The 18,992-nt window shown below is 40.9% G+C and overlaps 1 protein-coding gene across 1 annotated transcript in view; it reads right to left on the reverse strand.

The window, feature by feature from the left end:
- Positions 1–18,992, reverse strand: part of nphp4 (nephronophthisis 4) — a 161,219-nt gene that overhangs the window by 123,008 nt on the left and 19,219 nt on the right. Inside the window, exons 4-5 of the mRNA XM_070909736.1 lie at positions 7,181–7,350; positions 6,776–6,840 (exon numbers count right to left, since the gene is read on the reverse strand). Of these exons, the coding sequence (XP_070765837.1) occupies positions 6,776–6,840; positions 7,181–7,350 (235 nt within the window). The remainder of the gene's footprint in view (positions 1–6,775; positions 6,841–7,180; positions 7,351–18,992) is intronic.

Below are 18,992 nucleotides of genomic sequence, written 5' to 3' on the forward strand. Positions count from 1 at the left end.
CCCAGCCGGCTCTAACAATTAATTAAGATCATTTTAGCGGTCAACTTTGTTTCCTCGTCTAAATCAGTTTGACTAACCAGAGGGTTTGTTTAAAACCTGTCTGACTGTCTTTCTTGCCCCGTTGAACTTCTATTTAGTGATGACACTATGCTCTGAGATCTCAACAATTACGTTGGTGAGAACAATGTTATCATAAGAATAGGAATGCAGAAGGCAGGAGGTAGTACATGGATCTTGGTCTATTTCAAAGAAACTGTTTTAGCTGGTGGAAATGTTGGCAGAATCACTCAGTAATAGAGATAAATCTTATACATGAAAACACACATGAAAGAACCGTTGAACCATTGTTGATAAAGCTGTAAAGCAGTTTGTTCTGGCTCAATATGAGGTGGAGCAGGTTCCAGGTGGAGGTGAAGTGTTGTTTAACTTCATTATGTTTGTTGGAAGTTTGAAGTTCACACAAACAGCAATAAAGCCTGGTGTAGGTGGTAAAAACATATACCTACGTGGGATGTCTTAGAGTATGATATGCAGGGCAAAGGCAAACCTCTTTATCTTAGCCACAGAGAGACTTTTTGGTGCGTCAGCGACAAAATGTGTCACGGCACTACCTTTCTGTCCCCCACACATAGACATACACACAATAAATGGATGCATCGTGGTGTTGCTTCAAATTTAAAAAAAAATAATTAAAAATTAAGATATGCTAATGTGAACACAATGTACCATCTGTTTGTCCTCTCATCACACTAAGAGGGCCCCAGAGCAGCCCTCCATCCTTCTCATTCCATTTTTTCTTCCCTCTACTCCTTCCCCTTTTCCCCCAGTTGGTTGAGAAGAGGAGCTTAGATCAAGCCAATGAGCTTACTGCCTCCCTTCGAGGTTGTTTCCTCCTCCTTTTTTGCCTTCCATCCTTTAAGACTTTCAAAAGCCCCAAGGCAACTTCCTTTCCTCTATCTTCTCTCCTTTTCCCATTTCCTGCCTCTTGACCCTGACTTCAGCTCTGGAAAATAGTTTTGACTTCTCTGCCACCACCACTCTATTTCTTTCTTCCCTAGTTCCACTGCTCCTTTTTCTGTTTCAATTCAAACTGACTTGTCTCCAATTTATATTTCTGAATTCAGGTTTTCTCCACTGATCTTACACCTGTTGGTCCAATTTGTATTTAACAGGTTTAAACTGTGTTTAACCTGAGGAGCAAACTTACTTTTATTTTCTGCTGGAAAGTGAAAAGCGTGTTTATCCCAAATATCACCTTTCTATCACCAGCCATGAAAAAGATTGTTTTTCTTGTTTTTAGCTGCACCACTTTGTATTTCTTATCAGTCCAGTGGTTGTATTTTTTCTCAGATCTCTAATCTATCCCTCTAATTATGTAATCTGGTGCATTTAAAAACATGACAATCATTATAATGAGAGATGAGAATTTACGCATCCCATCACCTTGCATTTCTACGTTTCCACCAAGACGGTCTTCTACTAGACAAACCCTTTCTACTTTCTTCCTTCCTTCTTTCTCTTCTTCATGTATTCATGTTTCTCTTTCTAGTTCTATCCATTCATTAGCCTATGCCAGAGGGGGGAGTGAGTGTGTGTGTGTGTGTGTGTGTGTGTGTGTGTGTGTGTGTGTGTGTGTGTGTGTGTGTTACTCAGCCAGTGGCAGAGAGCCTGGCTAGGCAGTAGAACATAGAAACATGTAGTGATTGGCAGCCACCTACAGAATATACCCTGCTTGTCCCTGCTTACACTCTGACACCCAATTACATCCTCCTACACCCACCACACTACACATATATACAAAGACATGCACATACCCTGGCAGTGGTATGTGCAGTGAGTTGCATATTTCCAAAAAGCCTTTTGTCAAAGCTGGCATTATCATTGCAAAACTATGGACTCTGTTATGACAGAATCATGGAAGACCTCAATAAAAGCATACATTAAAATTTTCTGTATAAACATGATGTAGAACTGAATGCAAATGTGAGTCTTTGTAGGGGTGACAATCTTTGGGAATCTGCACAATTTGATTTGATTCAGATTCTTGGCATCACCATTCAATTCAATAATAATAATAATTAGTGCAATGATGAAAAGTATATAATTCACTGACCACTACCACTAGCTGAATGTCTCTAGAAACAGAAAAACAGAGTTCTCCGCTGTGCTGTTACTGATGTTATTAACGTCTCCAGCAGTAACGTGAATGTAGTGCCAGGGAAACCCATCGTTATCCACTATGCTGTACTGGAGTGACGCCTGACCAGCGTTGGTTGAGGTTTGTAAAGTGATGCAGTGTGTTATTCAGCTGACTCGTCTGTTGATGGCGTGTAAAGTATTCATAAAACACTTTCTTTTATCTTGCAAAGCTAGTTTTTGTGTTAATTCACCCAAACTGCGCCAAAACACTTTTTTGAAGAAGAAAGCTCTATTGTGTGTCTGTGAATCTATTCAGAAACATAAAAGATAAGAATTGTGATTCTTATTGTATGATTATTCTTGTGTAATCATTCTTGCCCACCACTACTGGCTTGTCAGTGGCAGTCTGCCCCAAGCCCCAGTAGTTCCTATTAAAGACATCAATCTTTAAAAATGGGTCACAAACGTATGCTTTCAAAAAAGCTCAGTAATTTCCTGAAACAGCTGTGCATCATCAGTTCTAAGCAAATGTTACTAAATAGTACATTTGTTGGAGACTACTTTCAGCTCAGGTGAAAGACATATTTACCACACAAGGAAGTTGTGAGATCGAGTCAAAATAAACTACAGTGTGTGTGTGTTTGGTGTAATGAAGGAACATGTCAACCAGTGCAACAATGGCCGGACTTTTCATCAGGAGCACCTGGAGGGTGTCTGGTCACCTGGCCAGCTGACTGCTCTGTAGTCAGTTAAAACCACAAAACGAAATGGGTAATTCAAAATGAAATCAACATGGAACAGCTACACTCACTCACTGTAGTCTGTCAGCCATTTTCCTGCTTTTAACATAATGGTAGGATCTGTACCTGTCATCACGCACAACTGGTCTCACACACATACTGAATCAACACAACATTCAACCTGTGCATCGATTGCAGTGATCAGTCTGATGAAAAAATGGACAATGGTGCTGAAAGGGAGTGCAAAGGAGGAGAGGAGAAAAGCCCCAGAGGAAAACGCAGCTAAATGCTGCAAAAGGTTAGCGTTTAAAAAAAGAAAACGTGCTGCCTTGGCCACCCAGAACACAGCACAACATTGCAATATGTCACATAAAAATCATAAATGGTAAATGCCTGCAATTACATAGCACTTTTCTACCTTAATGCACAAAGTGCTTTACAATTGGCCTCTCATTCACACAGGCACTGGCCTCCTCATCGGTAGCAACTTGGGGTTCAGGGTCTTGCCCCGGGGAACTCTGTCATGTGGTCAGGAACAGCTGGGGATCGAACCTCCAACCCTGCAAAAAATGGACAACCCGCTCTACCTCCTGAGCCACAGCCGCCCCCTAGGACAGGTGTGGGTTTCCATTTAACTAGTTTTCAATCAAGTCTGTGTCCCCTAAAATCGGTTTTATCAAATAAAAACCAACACTGTCAACAAAACGGTTACAATATAAGCGGTTTAGTGTGAGCGTTGACATTAGATTCCAGGCTAAAATTCTCACCTACACCACTGTACACTCTCTCTTTCAATTCATCTGTCTTTATTCCTGCTGGGAGGGGAACCCAGTGAACGTGGATTTTCCATGCAAAAATGTATCTTTTGCTGCATGTTGTGATGCAGCAAACAATTCTCAGGGGAGTGTGAAGACAAAGACCATATTTTGCACTGCAGACAATAGACAAAATGCTGACCCGCCTGTGTACTCCCAAGTACAATTGCTGGCCTTGGATCGGAAAATGAGTGCCATTGTGTACACGATAGGACTGAAGTTTGTTTGCTCCGCTTATACTACCATATCAGGACAGTTCATACAGTATGTACACAGTATACACAGGACTAAAGATGAAACTGGAAGCACATTAAGGTTTAAGGCACCAAAGACACAAAGGGACAAATATTAGCTCATGCTAGTCAATAGCCTGGCAGTCAATATTAGCTTCTTTCAACATGTTTTTTACAATGATACAAAATCATTGTAAATCTAGATTTTAGGTTTCTCACACTACCAAAGCACAAAACAGAGCCTAACAGAAGAGTGAGGGACAAACTGCAAGCCATTTTGATCATGTTTACGCCAACATTTGCACTGCATACAAAGCACAGCCTCCTCATTCACTAAGACCACTGTGTGGGCACAGCTGCCGTCTCAACGCAGAGTGCAGCTCACAAAAGAAAACTAGACTTACCGCCCCATGATTGTATGTCAAGTTGCAGTTTACATTCATGTCTGTCCAGACTCATTTAATATATGTAGTGAACACTTGGAAGGAATTTAATACAATGTTATTAAAAAGTGTTTTTTTGGTTTAATGGAAGTTATCACTACATTGATTATATATATGGGTGATTCTAGTGAATATACATTGTTGAACTGATCAATGAAGTATTATTATAGATGTGTTGGCTGATTATTATGTAAAGATAGATTCTTATAGAGTACAGCTTCACAAAATGGGGTATTTTTGTTTTTTGAGAGTAGCCGCTCTATGAGCTATAGGTGAAACTCACTCACTCACAGGATCACGATTAGCTAGGCGCGCTCCACTACATTGTTTGCAGTCATGTGATTCTGATAACGCAGGAATGAGGCAGGAAGTGAAAGGCACAATGGACAAGATGGAGGAAATCCCATACTGTGCTAGTTTTTGTTTACTCATGATGTAGTACCAGTCAACATGTGTTTGCAATCTGGAATCGCCCAATTCATTCGTAAATGGTCACAATCTCCCCTTCTGTTCCTGAGTTATGGTGTTGAATAATGGCCTAGAACATTATGATGTCGCAATGAAGTTGACCTTTGACCTTTAGGATAAAAAATGTCATCACTTCATTGTTGTATCATATTAAACGTGTGAAATCTTGTCATAATTACGTAAATAAAAGTGTGTTTGTCAAGGGGATTTTGAGGTCACAGTCACCTTTGACCTTTGAGTCACCAACTGTGAAATACGGTCATCAATTCTTGAGTTATGGCCAAAAAGGTGTTTTGTGAGGTCTCAATGAACTCATTCTTGTGTCCAAGTGGACATTTGTGCCAAATTTGAAGCAATTCCCTCAAGGCGATCCCGAGATATTGCATTCACGAGAATGGGACGGACAACATTTTGTAATAGACTTTACTCTTGTTCCTTGAAGGTAAATAGATTTATAGCAATTAATAGTTTCTGCGTCTGCGTAGGTCCACGCGACGTACAATTTGTCATGTTCGGACACGTCATAACATGTTATAACCGCACAAACCACACATGCCGATACAACATGTGTGAACACATCCGTTTATGCAGGCACCCAACAAATATGAACACACTTGTTTTGGGACTATAAGGACGCACACTCCTTTGTAATAATGATAGTGTGTGATGCCTTTAATATGGTAGACCTGTGGAAATACAGCCATTTATAGTTTAAATTCATTCACTTTTATCCAATTCAACTTTTAAACCCAACTTCATTTGCAACACATCAAGAAGTAATGAAGATATTATTCTTATCGGGAGCTACAGTACTTTCAAAAACAAAGTCGGGGAAACTGAATAATGTGGAATTTGTAATGAATGAATAAAAAAAGAATAAAAACAATGTCAGCCTCCAGGGCATGTTTTCTCATTATAATTCTCCCACACAATCAGACATGAATGACCGCTATGAGGAATTGTACTTATTTGACTCCAGCACAAAACAGTTTTATATACTTGTTTCACTCCACAAATTCACACTCAAAATGCTTCACATCAAGCAGCAGCACGGGGACTGTGTCCCTGTCACAGTGGATGAGAATAAAAGTGATATAAAGAAAAAGGGTTCTGACCATAAAAGAGCAACAGCAAGACTGGCAGCAATATGGCCCTTAAAACAAAAAAGCAACGTTCCACTAAACAACAGGCATGTGGTTAATAATTCAGCTAGCATAAGAGTCCGTTTGAGAGGTTTTCTAATATTCATGTGACATGATAGCCAAGACAGGAACTCTGGCTCTCACTGGGCACAGTGTTATTCATACTGTGAGGCACTACAGTGTTTTGTAATTCATAGCTTTGTTTTTTAGGCCAAGCGAGGACATATCTAGATCAACCCTGAGCTTAAGTAGCAAACTCAATAATTCAAGGAGATATGTTGTCAAATGCTAAACCGTTGTTGGTCTAATATTCAAAGATAATCCAATTAAAACATCTCACATATCAAATCCAGAACCAAACTGCCAACCTCCATTCATTCACTCATAAGTGATAACTTTCTACATTACCTACTGTATATGTAATTGATAGGTATCATGGAGAGCTTTGGACACAACTTGCACATAGTCTCTTCAACACAAAAGCTGAAAAGTGAACTAGAAAAATAATCCAAACTGGGCTTAAAAGAAAACATGGAGGACTTGATGGTCAGTAATAAGTTGACCATGGCTGCCTGGCTGTGTGTCTTTTCTTTCTTTTAGACTTCTCTGTTACACTGGCCTTACATGGCAGTAGACCCACCTCTCTGTGATAGACACTTGACAGAGAACACAACTTTTCACAACAACAATTTCACATTGTTTTATCAGCAAGGTTTTAGGATGGTGGTGTGCAAATACTTAAAGTGAATAGACCTAATAAATACTTGTGTATATACATGTAAAAAAAGTCCTTACAGTCAACAGTGTCCTTCAGCAGGGGATGGAGGAGGCTTCTTGGTGATCCGTGGTGTAGATTCAGCCTAGGAGATAAATTGAAACCAACCTGAATGACTGAATGAATGAATGGAGCTGCTGTAGGTTCCACATGGCAAAACATGTGTCTACTGTTGTGCTAGCTATCCCCTCTAAATCCTAACTGCTGACAACAGAGCAAACCCAAAACAGCTTACGTGAAGTACTAGTTCTGCAAGTATGCTTAACAGCTATAAGTATTCCTCTACAAGACCAGACAAGATGGTAGTCCTTAGATGATATTTAAGCAGAAACCCCTTTGCTACAACCATACCTGCCCTTCCTCACATCTCCTCGTGAGAAACCTCATTAATGCCTGACTGGTGCAATTAAGAATGGGCTAATCACCTTCTGTCCCCATCAGCAGCCCGAGCCTCTGGCCTGTTGGTAAAAAGCTCCAGGACAGTGAAGCCTCGACCCAGGGCCTGCTGGGAGCCGTCTGGCCTGGGTGACAAGGACACCACCTCCAGAACCACCACCATGCTGGGCAACCGCAGAGACGTATGGAAGTACAGGACCTAAAGGACCAAATAACACATGGAGTGAAGAAAGACATTATCAGTCCTACACTCTGATTTGTTCAGAACGCAGCTTGATCTCATTCTAATGTCTGTGATCTAAACATAGTGTTAATTTTAAATGACACCCAAGAAAAATGGAATTACACATCAAATTATGGCAAACTTCATCATCACCCCACTGGTTCTTTAAGATTACATTTGGTTTGGTAAGTAAATAAGATAGAGATCACCCTTAAAGCCTAACTAGATCTACCCAAGCTATAGTAATGACCAGTTAGTTCCATATGACCATCCCTCAGTTCGGACTCAAGACCAAGAGTGCTTTCACACCTGTGGTTTAGTTAGTTCTGGCCCGGTTCATGTTCTTTTTGTCATAATGAACATAATGTATTTTGAGCTCGCAAAGAAGTAACTGATAACTATAAACATTATTAGTATTATTAGACTGCAAACTGACTGCACGTTATGAATAATGACAAACAGGTAGATACAGGACAGAAAAGGGGCGTCTTGTCAGTCTCGTCAATAATGGCCACTAGGAGATCGCTATATCATGCACTTTTTAATGGATTTAAGGAACTGTAGTATACGGAGTAGGCTGTAAACGCAGCAGATTTTTTCATCTGCATATGTGTTACTATGGTTACCAAATTGGACATTTTATCTGGACACTTTACTTTATTTTGGTCACTGCACTGTTTGTTATTTATCTTATCTTATCTTATTTTTATTTTTATTCTTATTTTACCTTTTATATTCTACATATTTGTTGACAAAACAATAGCACCTTCTGACCACGGCAAATTCCTTGCAATGTATGTTACTTGGCAATAAACAGTTTCTGATTCTGATTTCTGATTCTGAAATGATTTACATGAATATATACACTAAACAGGCTAATGGCAAAACAACGAGTACTTGATAAGCAAGAGATCATAATGCCTTTAATTAACAAATGTGTTTCCCATTGGTTACTGTAACTACCCAAATCCAGCTACAGTGGAGGTAACCTGCATAAGTTAGCAAAGTGTTCATGTCTTCTAATGACATCAGGACCCACGTCCAGGTTTAAAGCAGCTTAGCATCATAGGAATTAACTGCAATGTGGGACATCTATACTGAAGAGAAACAGGAATAAACAATACGTTAATAACTTTGGATAATATATGCAGTACATTTCCCACATTGGCAGACCTATTTTCTGCACTTTGTGTGTGTGTGTGCTCTTTCAGTGCAAGAGAGAGTGAACATATGACAGAAAGAAGTAATATCAAGATGAGTTACATTACATATTATCCAATGAACAGCATGTTGAGAATCTCTTCAGGGAAATGACATATAAACATGTACAGATGGTGCACAGTCCCATGGTACTTAGCTTGGCTTTCAGCATCAACTGGCATTTAAGTTACCGCAGTACAGAGGTAGTCAAAATAAGAACATCATACAGATAGTATTGGTATAGGTGTTTTCACCTTTACATGTTGCTGTCAACAACAAGTCTGCTTACAGAAATAACAACTCTTAAAAAGACATATTTCTTCAGTCGTCATGAAAAAAGTGAATTGCTCCTTGCAGCTGCAAAAAAATCATGAAACGCACACCTTGTTGGACATTATCCCTTACTTAGAAACAAAAACAAAACCCTTTCTTTCATCATATTGTTATGCTGCTTTTGATTCTCCAACAAATACTTGACGCCAATATGTTTGTCAATCTCCATATTGCAGGTCTCTGAAAGGAATCAGCCAAACATCCAAGGTTGACAAGAATACCTTCTTGGTGAGGATGTGACACCAAATATCTCACATTCAAGAGGTAGGTATGTCTCCCTGGTGAGGAAACTCTTAAGGATTATGTGAGGGGGTTTCACCTTGCTATCTTTACACAAGTTCAGAGGAAGACAGTCAAGCCTTTTGGGAGCCTGTTTGTAGTCTGTGCAAGGTAGGTGCAATTGTTTACAGTCTCTGAACTGCCATTCAAATTGGAAATAATAGCCTACCTACAGCAGCGCCATACTGATTTCCATGCACAAAGGCCTGATTTATGATAAAGAGACCCACAAATTCTCTGTGATCCATTGGTCCCCAAGCACAATAAAGCCTGTTATTTTTCAAAACCATAAAGAAGAACATGACAGTGTCAACAGAAAAAAATGGTACAAGTAGACATGAGCTACCTTGAAATACAGAGCCAATTTCTCCCAGCCACTGTGGCAGAGCCGGTTCATCTTTAGGCCCAGCTATCAGCCACCGCAGAGCTGTATATTCAAATTCAAAACCTCTGAGGCATTCCTATTTCGGCCACATCAGTCTTTTATCTCTGTGCACAGTGAGTTTAAATTACTAGTTTTCCAAATACAAACACTGCTGAATACAAAAGGTGGAAGGCATAGATACTCGTCTAGCCACGGTTTGATTTACTTATTTGTCTGTTTGCTTGTTTTCATATTCATTGGACATTGCCTCGTCGACAAGGATGTTGAGATTCACAACACAGCTAACAAACCGATGTGTCTGCTAGGATGAAAGTGGTCGTGATTCAACATTAACACATCTTTGCGTAAGGCTTTGTCAACCCGGGCCAGTGAGACAGAATGGGATGAGTATCAATGACGAGGAACTGAACACAGAGGCTCAGAATTTGTGTGGAAATTTTCATCGCTGGGTTTTTAAAGTAAACTCTGAGAGAAGAGTCATTTTATGAAATCTTAATACAATATCTCTGTTCTAATCTGACATCTGACTCATTTCTCAATAATGGTAATGCACATTTTCTCAGGTACTGTGTTTAGTGAGCTGGAATTCAGACAGATATTCTAGCAGCAGCAAAACACGGCCTGAGCTGAGAAAGTAAAAATATCCCCCATCCCAAGATGCATGTCATTCAGTATTCATGGACTGAAAACTTTACTTTCACTGAGTTTATTTATAAATTTCCCTCCAACCTTACCTCCCAAATCAAAGCCTCATCTTTGAATGAACTTCTCTTGAACCTATCCCAAGCTGTATAAACAAGAGATTGAGAAGGGATCCATATTTTCTATCATCTTCACCCAAGTCTCCTCCCCCTGTGATAATGCGAAATTTGCATTGTGGTCAAAGACGTGGTCCCCAGTCTCAGAGCAATCCAAATGTGGACACTGTTCATGACGGATTTCCAATTCAAAGGTAGAATTCCTTTTTCATCTGCCTCGCTGCTTTGATACACCTCCAAATTGATTCTGTTCCAATCTCAGAAAATAAATAAATAAATAAAAACTCTGTCCCCATGGAGCAGATATTTGCCTTACTCCACTCGCAATAATTCAGATTTTCAAAGGATGTAGTCAATGCCCAAGAAAACAGCCATGACTGATTATGCATATTTTGAGAAAGACAAGCTGAACTAAGGATAAAATAATGTCAAGTGTTTTGAATAAAACACGTTTTTCCACGATAGTACAGCATGCTTTAGCTGCACCTTGTTTTGCCTCACAGTTCCTTTTTCATATCTCTCTGCAATACAAAATCCCAGCTGGAGGTGTCTTGACTGAGTTGTTGGTGTTGTTTAGATCCTGCTTAAGACCAGGGCTAAAGCATGGTGGTGCTTCGTCTTCGACCGACTGTATCGACTGAGTTGGTTGCTATAATCAACGAACTGCCTCAAATGTGCAGTTCCACAAGTGGCAGGAAGACTGAAGGTTTATTATCATTATCTTCAGCTGCCAGTGGTTGTGTTTACTGCAATGTTTCAGTTCTTACTATTGATCTGATACAAAGAAACCTCACTGTTCTCTCATCCACACAGCTTTGCCGTGATTTGTCAGGCGCTGCGATGAAGGCATTTCTTCCCTTGCTATGTTGATCTCTTGTTCAACACTGTTCAACACTACCTTCAGCTGTCGCACAGTAAAAGCCTACATAACAAAGGTCTCCAGCCGGATTTGAACCGGTTGGCCACTCAAATCCGGCAGTCACTTTATTATGCTCTCAATTGATCCAGTCTATAGCTATAATTCCAACGGGCATAGTTTGCCTTTTTCCAGAGAAATTATTAATTCATTATTTTTAAGAAATAAATGTACGGTAATGTTTTGTACCAACACATGTCAATTGAGTTTTGTTTTGCTTCACAGTAGATCACTTTTTGTAACGGTCTCTTGTCTGGTCTTCTGAAAAAGACCATAACTGGCGGGCTACATTCAACATGTAACGCATGCGGAGCATTTGCGGAGTGGATGCTGCAACCCTCCGCTTCCACTATAATCAATGAAACTGGCTACACCAGGCGTGAGAGCAACGCATAAGTGGTGCTTATGCGGCGATCCGCTCTACAAACGTAAAAATAGGTCAGTCTTCTATTCATATGTTAACGCAATGTGTGTGTGGTCCTTTTACACAGAAATGGGTCATAAAGTGTCTATATTTTAAGTAGTCATACTTAAGACCACTTTGGGGTCTTGATCACCCTGCCAGCTTTTATTTTGCTGGTACCAGCTGGCGGTGCTTAGTAACTTTATCCCTTACATGTAGTCTGTAGATGTTAACTTGTCCATACTACACGAACTCTCTGAGTTCACAGAGTTTGTGTTTCACAGCGCTGTGCTGGGTCCAAAAACTGAAGACACAAATGCAAAAGGAAAGCTCACCGTCTTGTTTTGTTTTTGCCTGTGACTCACACAAGACTATGCACGCCATACATGCGGTGTGGGTGTAGCCAGTAAAAAGGTTAATTCTGCGGCACATGCGCTACGTTACGTAGCCAAAGCGTTAGACAACTTCAACTCATTCAGAACACTGCTGCCAGAGTTCTAACAAGAACCAAGAGAACTGAGCACATTACTCCTGTTCTTAAATCTTTACACTGGCTTCCAATTACCTACAGAAGTGCTGCTGCTAGTTCATAAATCACTCAATGATCTCGGGCCAAAATACATTTCTGATCCCCTTGAAGAATACAAACCCAGAAGGTCACTTAGATCTCTAGGAAGCTGGTTGTACCTCGAGTCAGAACCAAACAGGATGAAGCTGCTTTCAGCTACTATGCCGCACACAGATGGAACCAACTTCTCAATTTGCGTCTTTTATTTCATTTAATTCTATCTTAATTGGCTTTATATTTATTTATTTATGTATATTTTGCTTGTTTTTAATGTAATTTTAATGCTTTTTCTTGCCTATGTAAAGCACTTTGAATTGCCTGTGTTTGATATGTGCTATGTAAATAAAGCTGCTCCCTAGCTATGGAAACATATTCAAATGTTCTGACAGTGACAGTTACCTCAGTTTGCCTGAGCAAAGCTCAAAATTTGTACTATTTCAAGACCAACAAACTGCACTACACTTTTTTCCCAGAACTTTACGTTAAGGCAATGTTATGAGATCTTGCTCCTTCCCGACGCCACGGGAGCACAGGGAGATGTCATTGAGAAAACAGCTTGCATCGGCAGCAATGCCAGGCGCAGCATATGTCGGACCTAATGAGAGGTTATACTCCGCAGCGACTGTCAACAAAGCAGTAATCGATTCTCGCAGGGGTAAATATCCACCCCCCCACAACTTGAGTAAAGAGGGGCGAACGGCAATGGGGTGACATTAAAACATCATCAGCACAGAGGCATGTAGCTTGAAGTCACTGTCACTACCAGCAACCAGCCTGTCTGCAGCTTCTGGGGGTTTTGCTGAGACCCCTTTGTGGGTGACAGAAAAACTTAACTATGAGAGGGAAGAGGCTAATTAAACCATGAGGGAGCAATGTTGTGAGATGTAAAGCTATGGAAAAGAGAGAGTGAGTGAGATAAAGAGAGGAGAATGTGATGGTGGTTGAATTACAATCGCAGATATAACTTGCCCATGTGTATCTAACCTATGCCACATTTTGTGACAAACACGTTGATTGGGTTCAGTTGACTGGACTATTACTGAACATTAGTACATCAACAGTTAAGGAAGTTACTATACAGTTACGAGTTGTCAATGATCTGGATTATATATTACACATTGTACTGTCTGATTTATTGTATAAAATTAATATACAGAGATGAAGTTAAATATATATCTATATTTTGGTTTGATCACTGTTTTAGTACTAGACGGAACCATAAAGTTGTCTCATTATCTACTAAAAAGTGAATACGGCATTAATCAGTAACTTGCTTTCGGAAAATATCAACAAAAACTTGTGTAATGGCTTCATAGAGTCCTATTACTGGCTGTTGGTGCTAAACAAGCAATTATGAACCTCTCATAGTGCTATCAGAGTGTAAAGGCTGAGGCTAATTCTTTCTGGCCTCTCAAGGTGGCCATTCAAATGCTCGACTTGTGGGCAACTGGGCAAGCACTGAAGGGGGAATCACAGGCATTGCACAAAACAAAGAGACTGCAAATGGGCATTGGTTTTGCATAGAGAGGTCCAGAGTGACTTGAGAGTAATTGACAGGGCCCTGTTGTTCTTCCCAAAAGAAAAGCAAACAGGGCATTTCCATTTGGCGAACACGCTGGCAGGGAGGCTGGGAGCACTGGTGTCAGCTACCTGGGATTTAGATAATAGGCCAGCTCCACATGTCTGCATGCCTGTATTAACTATTCACATGGTATGCATGTACCTTTGTGCATGCGTGTCCAAGATGAATAAGGGATGCCATCATAAAGCATTTTTTAACATGAATACAAAATCAGGCTTTAATGCATTATATAAGTGTACATGTAACTGTGAGCTCCTACTGTGTTACTACCACGTGTTGTATACCATGTGCCTTCACCCTGGCAAAGGGTGAAAACTCAAAGTAATAGCTCAGCCCATGAAGTCCTATGAAGCTACGCAAGCACATGCACTCAAAAAGATTCTTGGCTGTAACGCTTTGATACCAGTTTTGGCAGCATTGCCAACGCCTTGAGGGGGAGGGGAGAGAGAGAGAGGGAGAGCAAGAGGGAGAGATACAGTAAGTCATTTGACAGGCACAGAACCAGCGGGTATCAGCATCACAAATCCTCTCGGTGTGAAATTCTATGACTGTCACCAGCATAGGAGAGATGAGGAATGGTGGTGTGGGTGATAGAGAGGAAGAGAAAATGACAGGGATGGAGGCTCCAGGCTTCCTCATGGTCACTAATGTCACTGGAGCGCAGCTGGGGCAGATAGGACTGAGTATGCATATGTGTGACAGTTGAATCGAATGGACTTTAAACAAGAGGTCCTCACGGGTCCAACATTTTTGACCTGATGGTAAACCTACCCAAAACAAAACCAATCCAAAAAAAAAAGAAGAACAGTCAGAATTAGACTGCAGGATAATTAATCCCAAACAGAGAGGAAACAGCAACACTGGCAGCAGCACGATGCGCCACCAATTAACGAACAGAACAGCAAAACGTGTCCCAAGAATCAATGTGAAGTCAAAGTCCAAAAGTAAGTCCCAATTAGTCTGAATATAATTTGGACCTTGGACTGAGATTCTGACCTCTGAATCACTGCCACCATCTCCAATTTCTTCAGCGGTTCAGATAGCTCTGCTGCTGTGCTCATCAGCGCTTTGTAGGTGGGCTTAAGAATAGACGCATCATGTTAAATAGTAACATGATAAATTGTGAGGATGGGATTGACGCAGCCAAACTGACTGTTGTAAGTGATTCTGTGTCAACTCAAAGAGACGTCAACAGGACAGATCTGTCAGTCACTACTGACTGATCGGGGCAAAATAACACCACCTCCCAAACAGAAAATGCTTATCTTAAACATGATGTCAGACTGATTAATGAAGTGAAACAAAATGGCAATTAGTCTGATTCTTACTATTTTACTGTATCTAAGGCACATACGGTCTCATGTCCAAAGCAGTGACATAACTCTGTGCTAAGAAAGATACCACCATATTGAAGAATGGTGCAAACCAGGCAGCAGTTTTATTTCTTGCTGTATAGTTGGTAAATTTATATACTGTATGAGGAGGGCCATTCTGCAGGATCAGAGATGTTGAAGTGGAGGAGGCAGCTAGTGGGGGGGGGGGGGGGGGGGGGACTGAAGCATGACAGGTGAAAAAAGAACAAGCAGTGTAATGGAACTGATTGAGAAGTTGAAGGCAGAAAAGGTGTTCTTTTCTACCACCTGAGTGACTGGTGCGAAGGGAAAAAAAGAGGTTTGGACTGCTTTAATGGTGGCAGTGAATGCTGTGTCCCCTGAGGTGTGCAATGTGGCTGAAGTAAAAAAAAAAGTGGTTTGGTATAAAACTTTATGTCACAAAAAAAAAGAAAAAGAACAGGTGGAGAACAGGGAAAAGCTGATTTATCAGCCAAAGATGTGAGGACTGCAGCAATTACTGGAGAAACAGCCCAATTATGTGGAATCCCTCCAAGGAATGAGGGTGACAGTGATGCGATTTCTATCCAGCAATGACTTTCATCGAGCAGTGATTCTCATTTTACAAAAATCTCCATCTGAGGATATTTTAGACTACAGAGCATTTTAAACAGCTGGTGAAGCTATTTAGAAGTGACCAATCCTTTATTTTCATGTGCATGTATACAACTGAACCTCAATACTTTTCTGGTACAGACTGAAATCTGTCCATCACAGCACCAAGAACTGAAAACTGTCAAGTACCAAAAGCTGGCAGCAAATGTCACATTCGTAATCTTGTTTACTTATTGTTGGATCTGATAGTTCCTGATTTAAATCAAACTTTCAGATGCTAACCAGACCTAGTGGGTATCAGCTACAATTAAAAGGTAGAGAATAAAAACATTATGCTAACCTATAAAGAAACTTTGTTGGAGGAAGAGTCCAACATAAAAATCATGTACAGTAGTAGCACCCTAACGTATATTCGGTGATAATATTGAATTCTGAATTAGCTGATTCTAAATTTGTCCACACAGTAGGAATTTAGGTCATTTTTACCATCAATACATTGTACACAGGGTGTCATCAGATTTGACTGTATGCTATGCCAGCAATTAAAAGTGTTAATTTTTAGAAAAAGTGTGACAGAAACAGGTTGTTACACATAACTGATGATAGATTTTAAAATCTTTACAACACTGCATCCACCAACGTTTGAAAGTAAAACATTCATTGAGCATGAAAAAATTCGGTATCTCTAATCACCACAGATTCTGACTGAACGTCAGGTCTGAAGTCTGAAGTCTATCACTGGCTCTATGTTCACTATCTCGCAGCACTAGATCCATGACTAGTATCATGGCTGACCATCTTGCTACCATGCAGCGGCATCAATGCCACATCAATGCCACACACTCCTGTGCATTTAATGTACCTTTTGAGTGTTTCGCTTACATTTGCTCTCACAAAATCCACTCTAAATCACGAGCCACTCAATGTCGATATCAATGCCAAGCCAAGCAGCAACATTAAAAACAAGTCAAGGTCAAGCAAGTATATGTTGCCCTTTGTGTTGTTGACCAGTGAGAAGCGTACGTTGAGAAGCAGCAAGCGTTGAGTTACAAGAGCTTTGCTACAGGTTAAGTTGCTTGATTAATGTGAAATAAATATTATGAGCAACATTGATATTTTGGCCTGATGGCAGCAGGTAACATCCTCTAAATGTCATGCTAAACTGGGAAGTAGTTGTCAAAAGGGACGACCAAACCAATCATCCTCAAGCCCCCACAGCAAGTGCGGTGAAGTTTCACAAATCCATTGATTGTTTGAATCCAATTGCCACTTGTCTGAAAACACAGTGTTATTACCTGAAAGAAACAAGCAAACTCCTTCTTCTCTAGACACAATACAGGGAAGACAGACACTGACAAAGATGGATAATGGCTCCAAACCGACTTGGGTATAACAGATGAAGTTGAAAACTGAATAAGCTCCTGAAAGCAGAGGGAATGTCGACTCTGAGTTACATGTGTCCTGACAGGTTATATGCCCTGGATCATAGCCAAGGCCAGCGGAGGCAGAGGAGAAATTAACAAGATGAAAGAGAAGAAAGGAGTGGTAGTGCAATACCTCTGACATTTTCAATGACAGTCCAAACCTATTGTCAGCATCAACACTGATTTCAGTTTCCATAATACATTCCTGCACACAATGAAAACCTCCTAATCAGCACAACTCCCATAACCTTTTCCCTGAGTCCCCCGTTCCTTGTTTTTAGCTTCAGTGCCTCTGGTGTTCGCTGCCTTGTCCCTGACTCCAACAAAATCCAAAGATTCTGCATTCCACAACATCGCCAGTTTCTCCAACGACAGATCTCAGCGCTCGCTGGGTGAAGTCTTAGTTTGTCACCCAGGTTTTGGTCTCCTGACATTTTGTAAATCCTATCTGAAAGGCCTCACAGACAAACTGCGGGCACTGACTATAAATGCTGGAGATGCATCACAATAAGGGAGGAATGCAGGAAATATACAGTGATGAAAGGATTTGAGGAACACGGCCAGATTTCACATTCATACAGTTGGAATTGACATGTCAAAGCCTGGAACAACAAAGTACAACACAGACAGAATCTCTTTCTCTCTCTCTGGCTCAATGTTTCTCTCTCCCTCTCTACCCCACACACAGGCAATGCAGACCCCCGGGAGAGCTGAGAGAATTATAGGGACGAGTGTGTGTGTGTATGTATGTGTGTGTGTGTGTGTGTGTGTGTGTTTGCATGCATGTGTGGAGGGAAAAGAGGAAGTGACGGAGAGAGAAATGAGACAGGGATGGAGAAAGAAGAGTCAAGTAACAATCATGTCAATGCACATCACACACAGTAGCAAAAAGTCACACACACACCTAACACCTCCTTTGGCCTCTCATTTCTCCCTACTGTCACCTCCGCAGTAGCTCTTGTGGCCCTTGAATTCCCTCGATCGCACACAGCTACAGTATATAGCCGTGTATAACGGGGTGTGCCACTCCAGTGTGTAAAGCTGTTAAGCAGCAGCTGCTCCGCTAGATGTTTGGCCCCCTTGGAGCTGAAATATTGATCAGGCAAGGCAGCGGAGTCTGCGCCCCCACCATCCCCATGTATAATTGAAGTATATATCTCTTAGTGTGGCATGCCAGTTGGGAGGAGGAATTAAGCACCGAGGTAAGTTGAAGGCCTCTCTATGCAGCCATAGCAGCTCCTTTGTCCATCAATCATCTGTCTTTTCGCACAGGCGGGTTTCATAGGCTCGCTACATTTACTGTGCCATGCCTCGTAAACGAAAATAGAGAATGGAGGAACAAACATAACAACACTCAACATAGGTTCGTGTTTTACTGCTAGCCATTTATGTGAGCTCTTCGCAGTTCAAAAGAGGGGATGCAAGACATTTTGCATTAAGCATTCATACAGGAGCACAATTCGATGTGTTAACGTATAATGCTGGTGTTTTTTCTTATTGTCAACAAATCTCAACAACATGTTAGCCTTTGCACCAGTGAGTATTTACAGCAGCAGGACGGTGTACGTGAGATTGACTCAAAATAAACGACAGCACCCTTGTTCATGGTAATGAAGGAAGATGTCACCCAGTGCAACTGCGTGGCTTATTGATGTGTTTTTAATAGCTTTTGGGTAAAAATGGAGCTGTAACAGCACAGGCAGCTTCACAAGAAAGCCACAAGTGTCTGTCCTCAGGAATTAGTTCAAGAAGCTGAATGTTGAATGGAGTGAAGACACGCACTATACTATCGACACAGCCAACCACACAAGTATGAGAAACACA

Source organism: Enoplosus armatus, chromosome 8, assembly GCF_043641665.1.
Source record: "Enoplosus armatus isolate fEnoArm2 chromosome 8, fEnoArm2.hap1, whole genome shotgun sequence".
Classification (NCBI taxonomy): Eukaryota; Metazoa; Chordata; class Actinopteri; order Centrarchiformes; family Enoplosidae; genus Enoplosus; species Enoplosus armatus.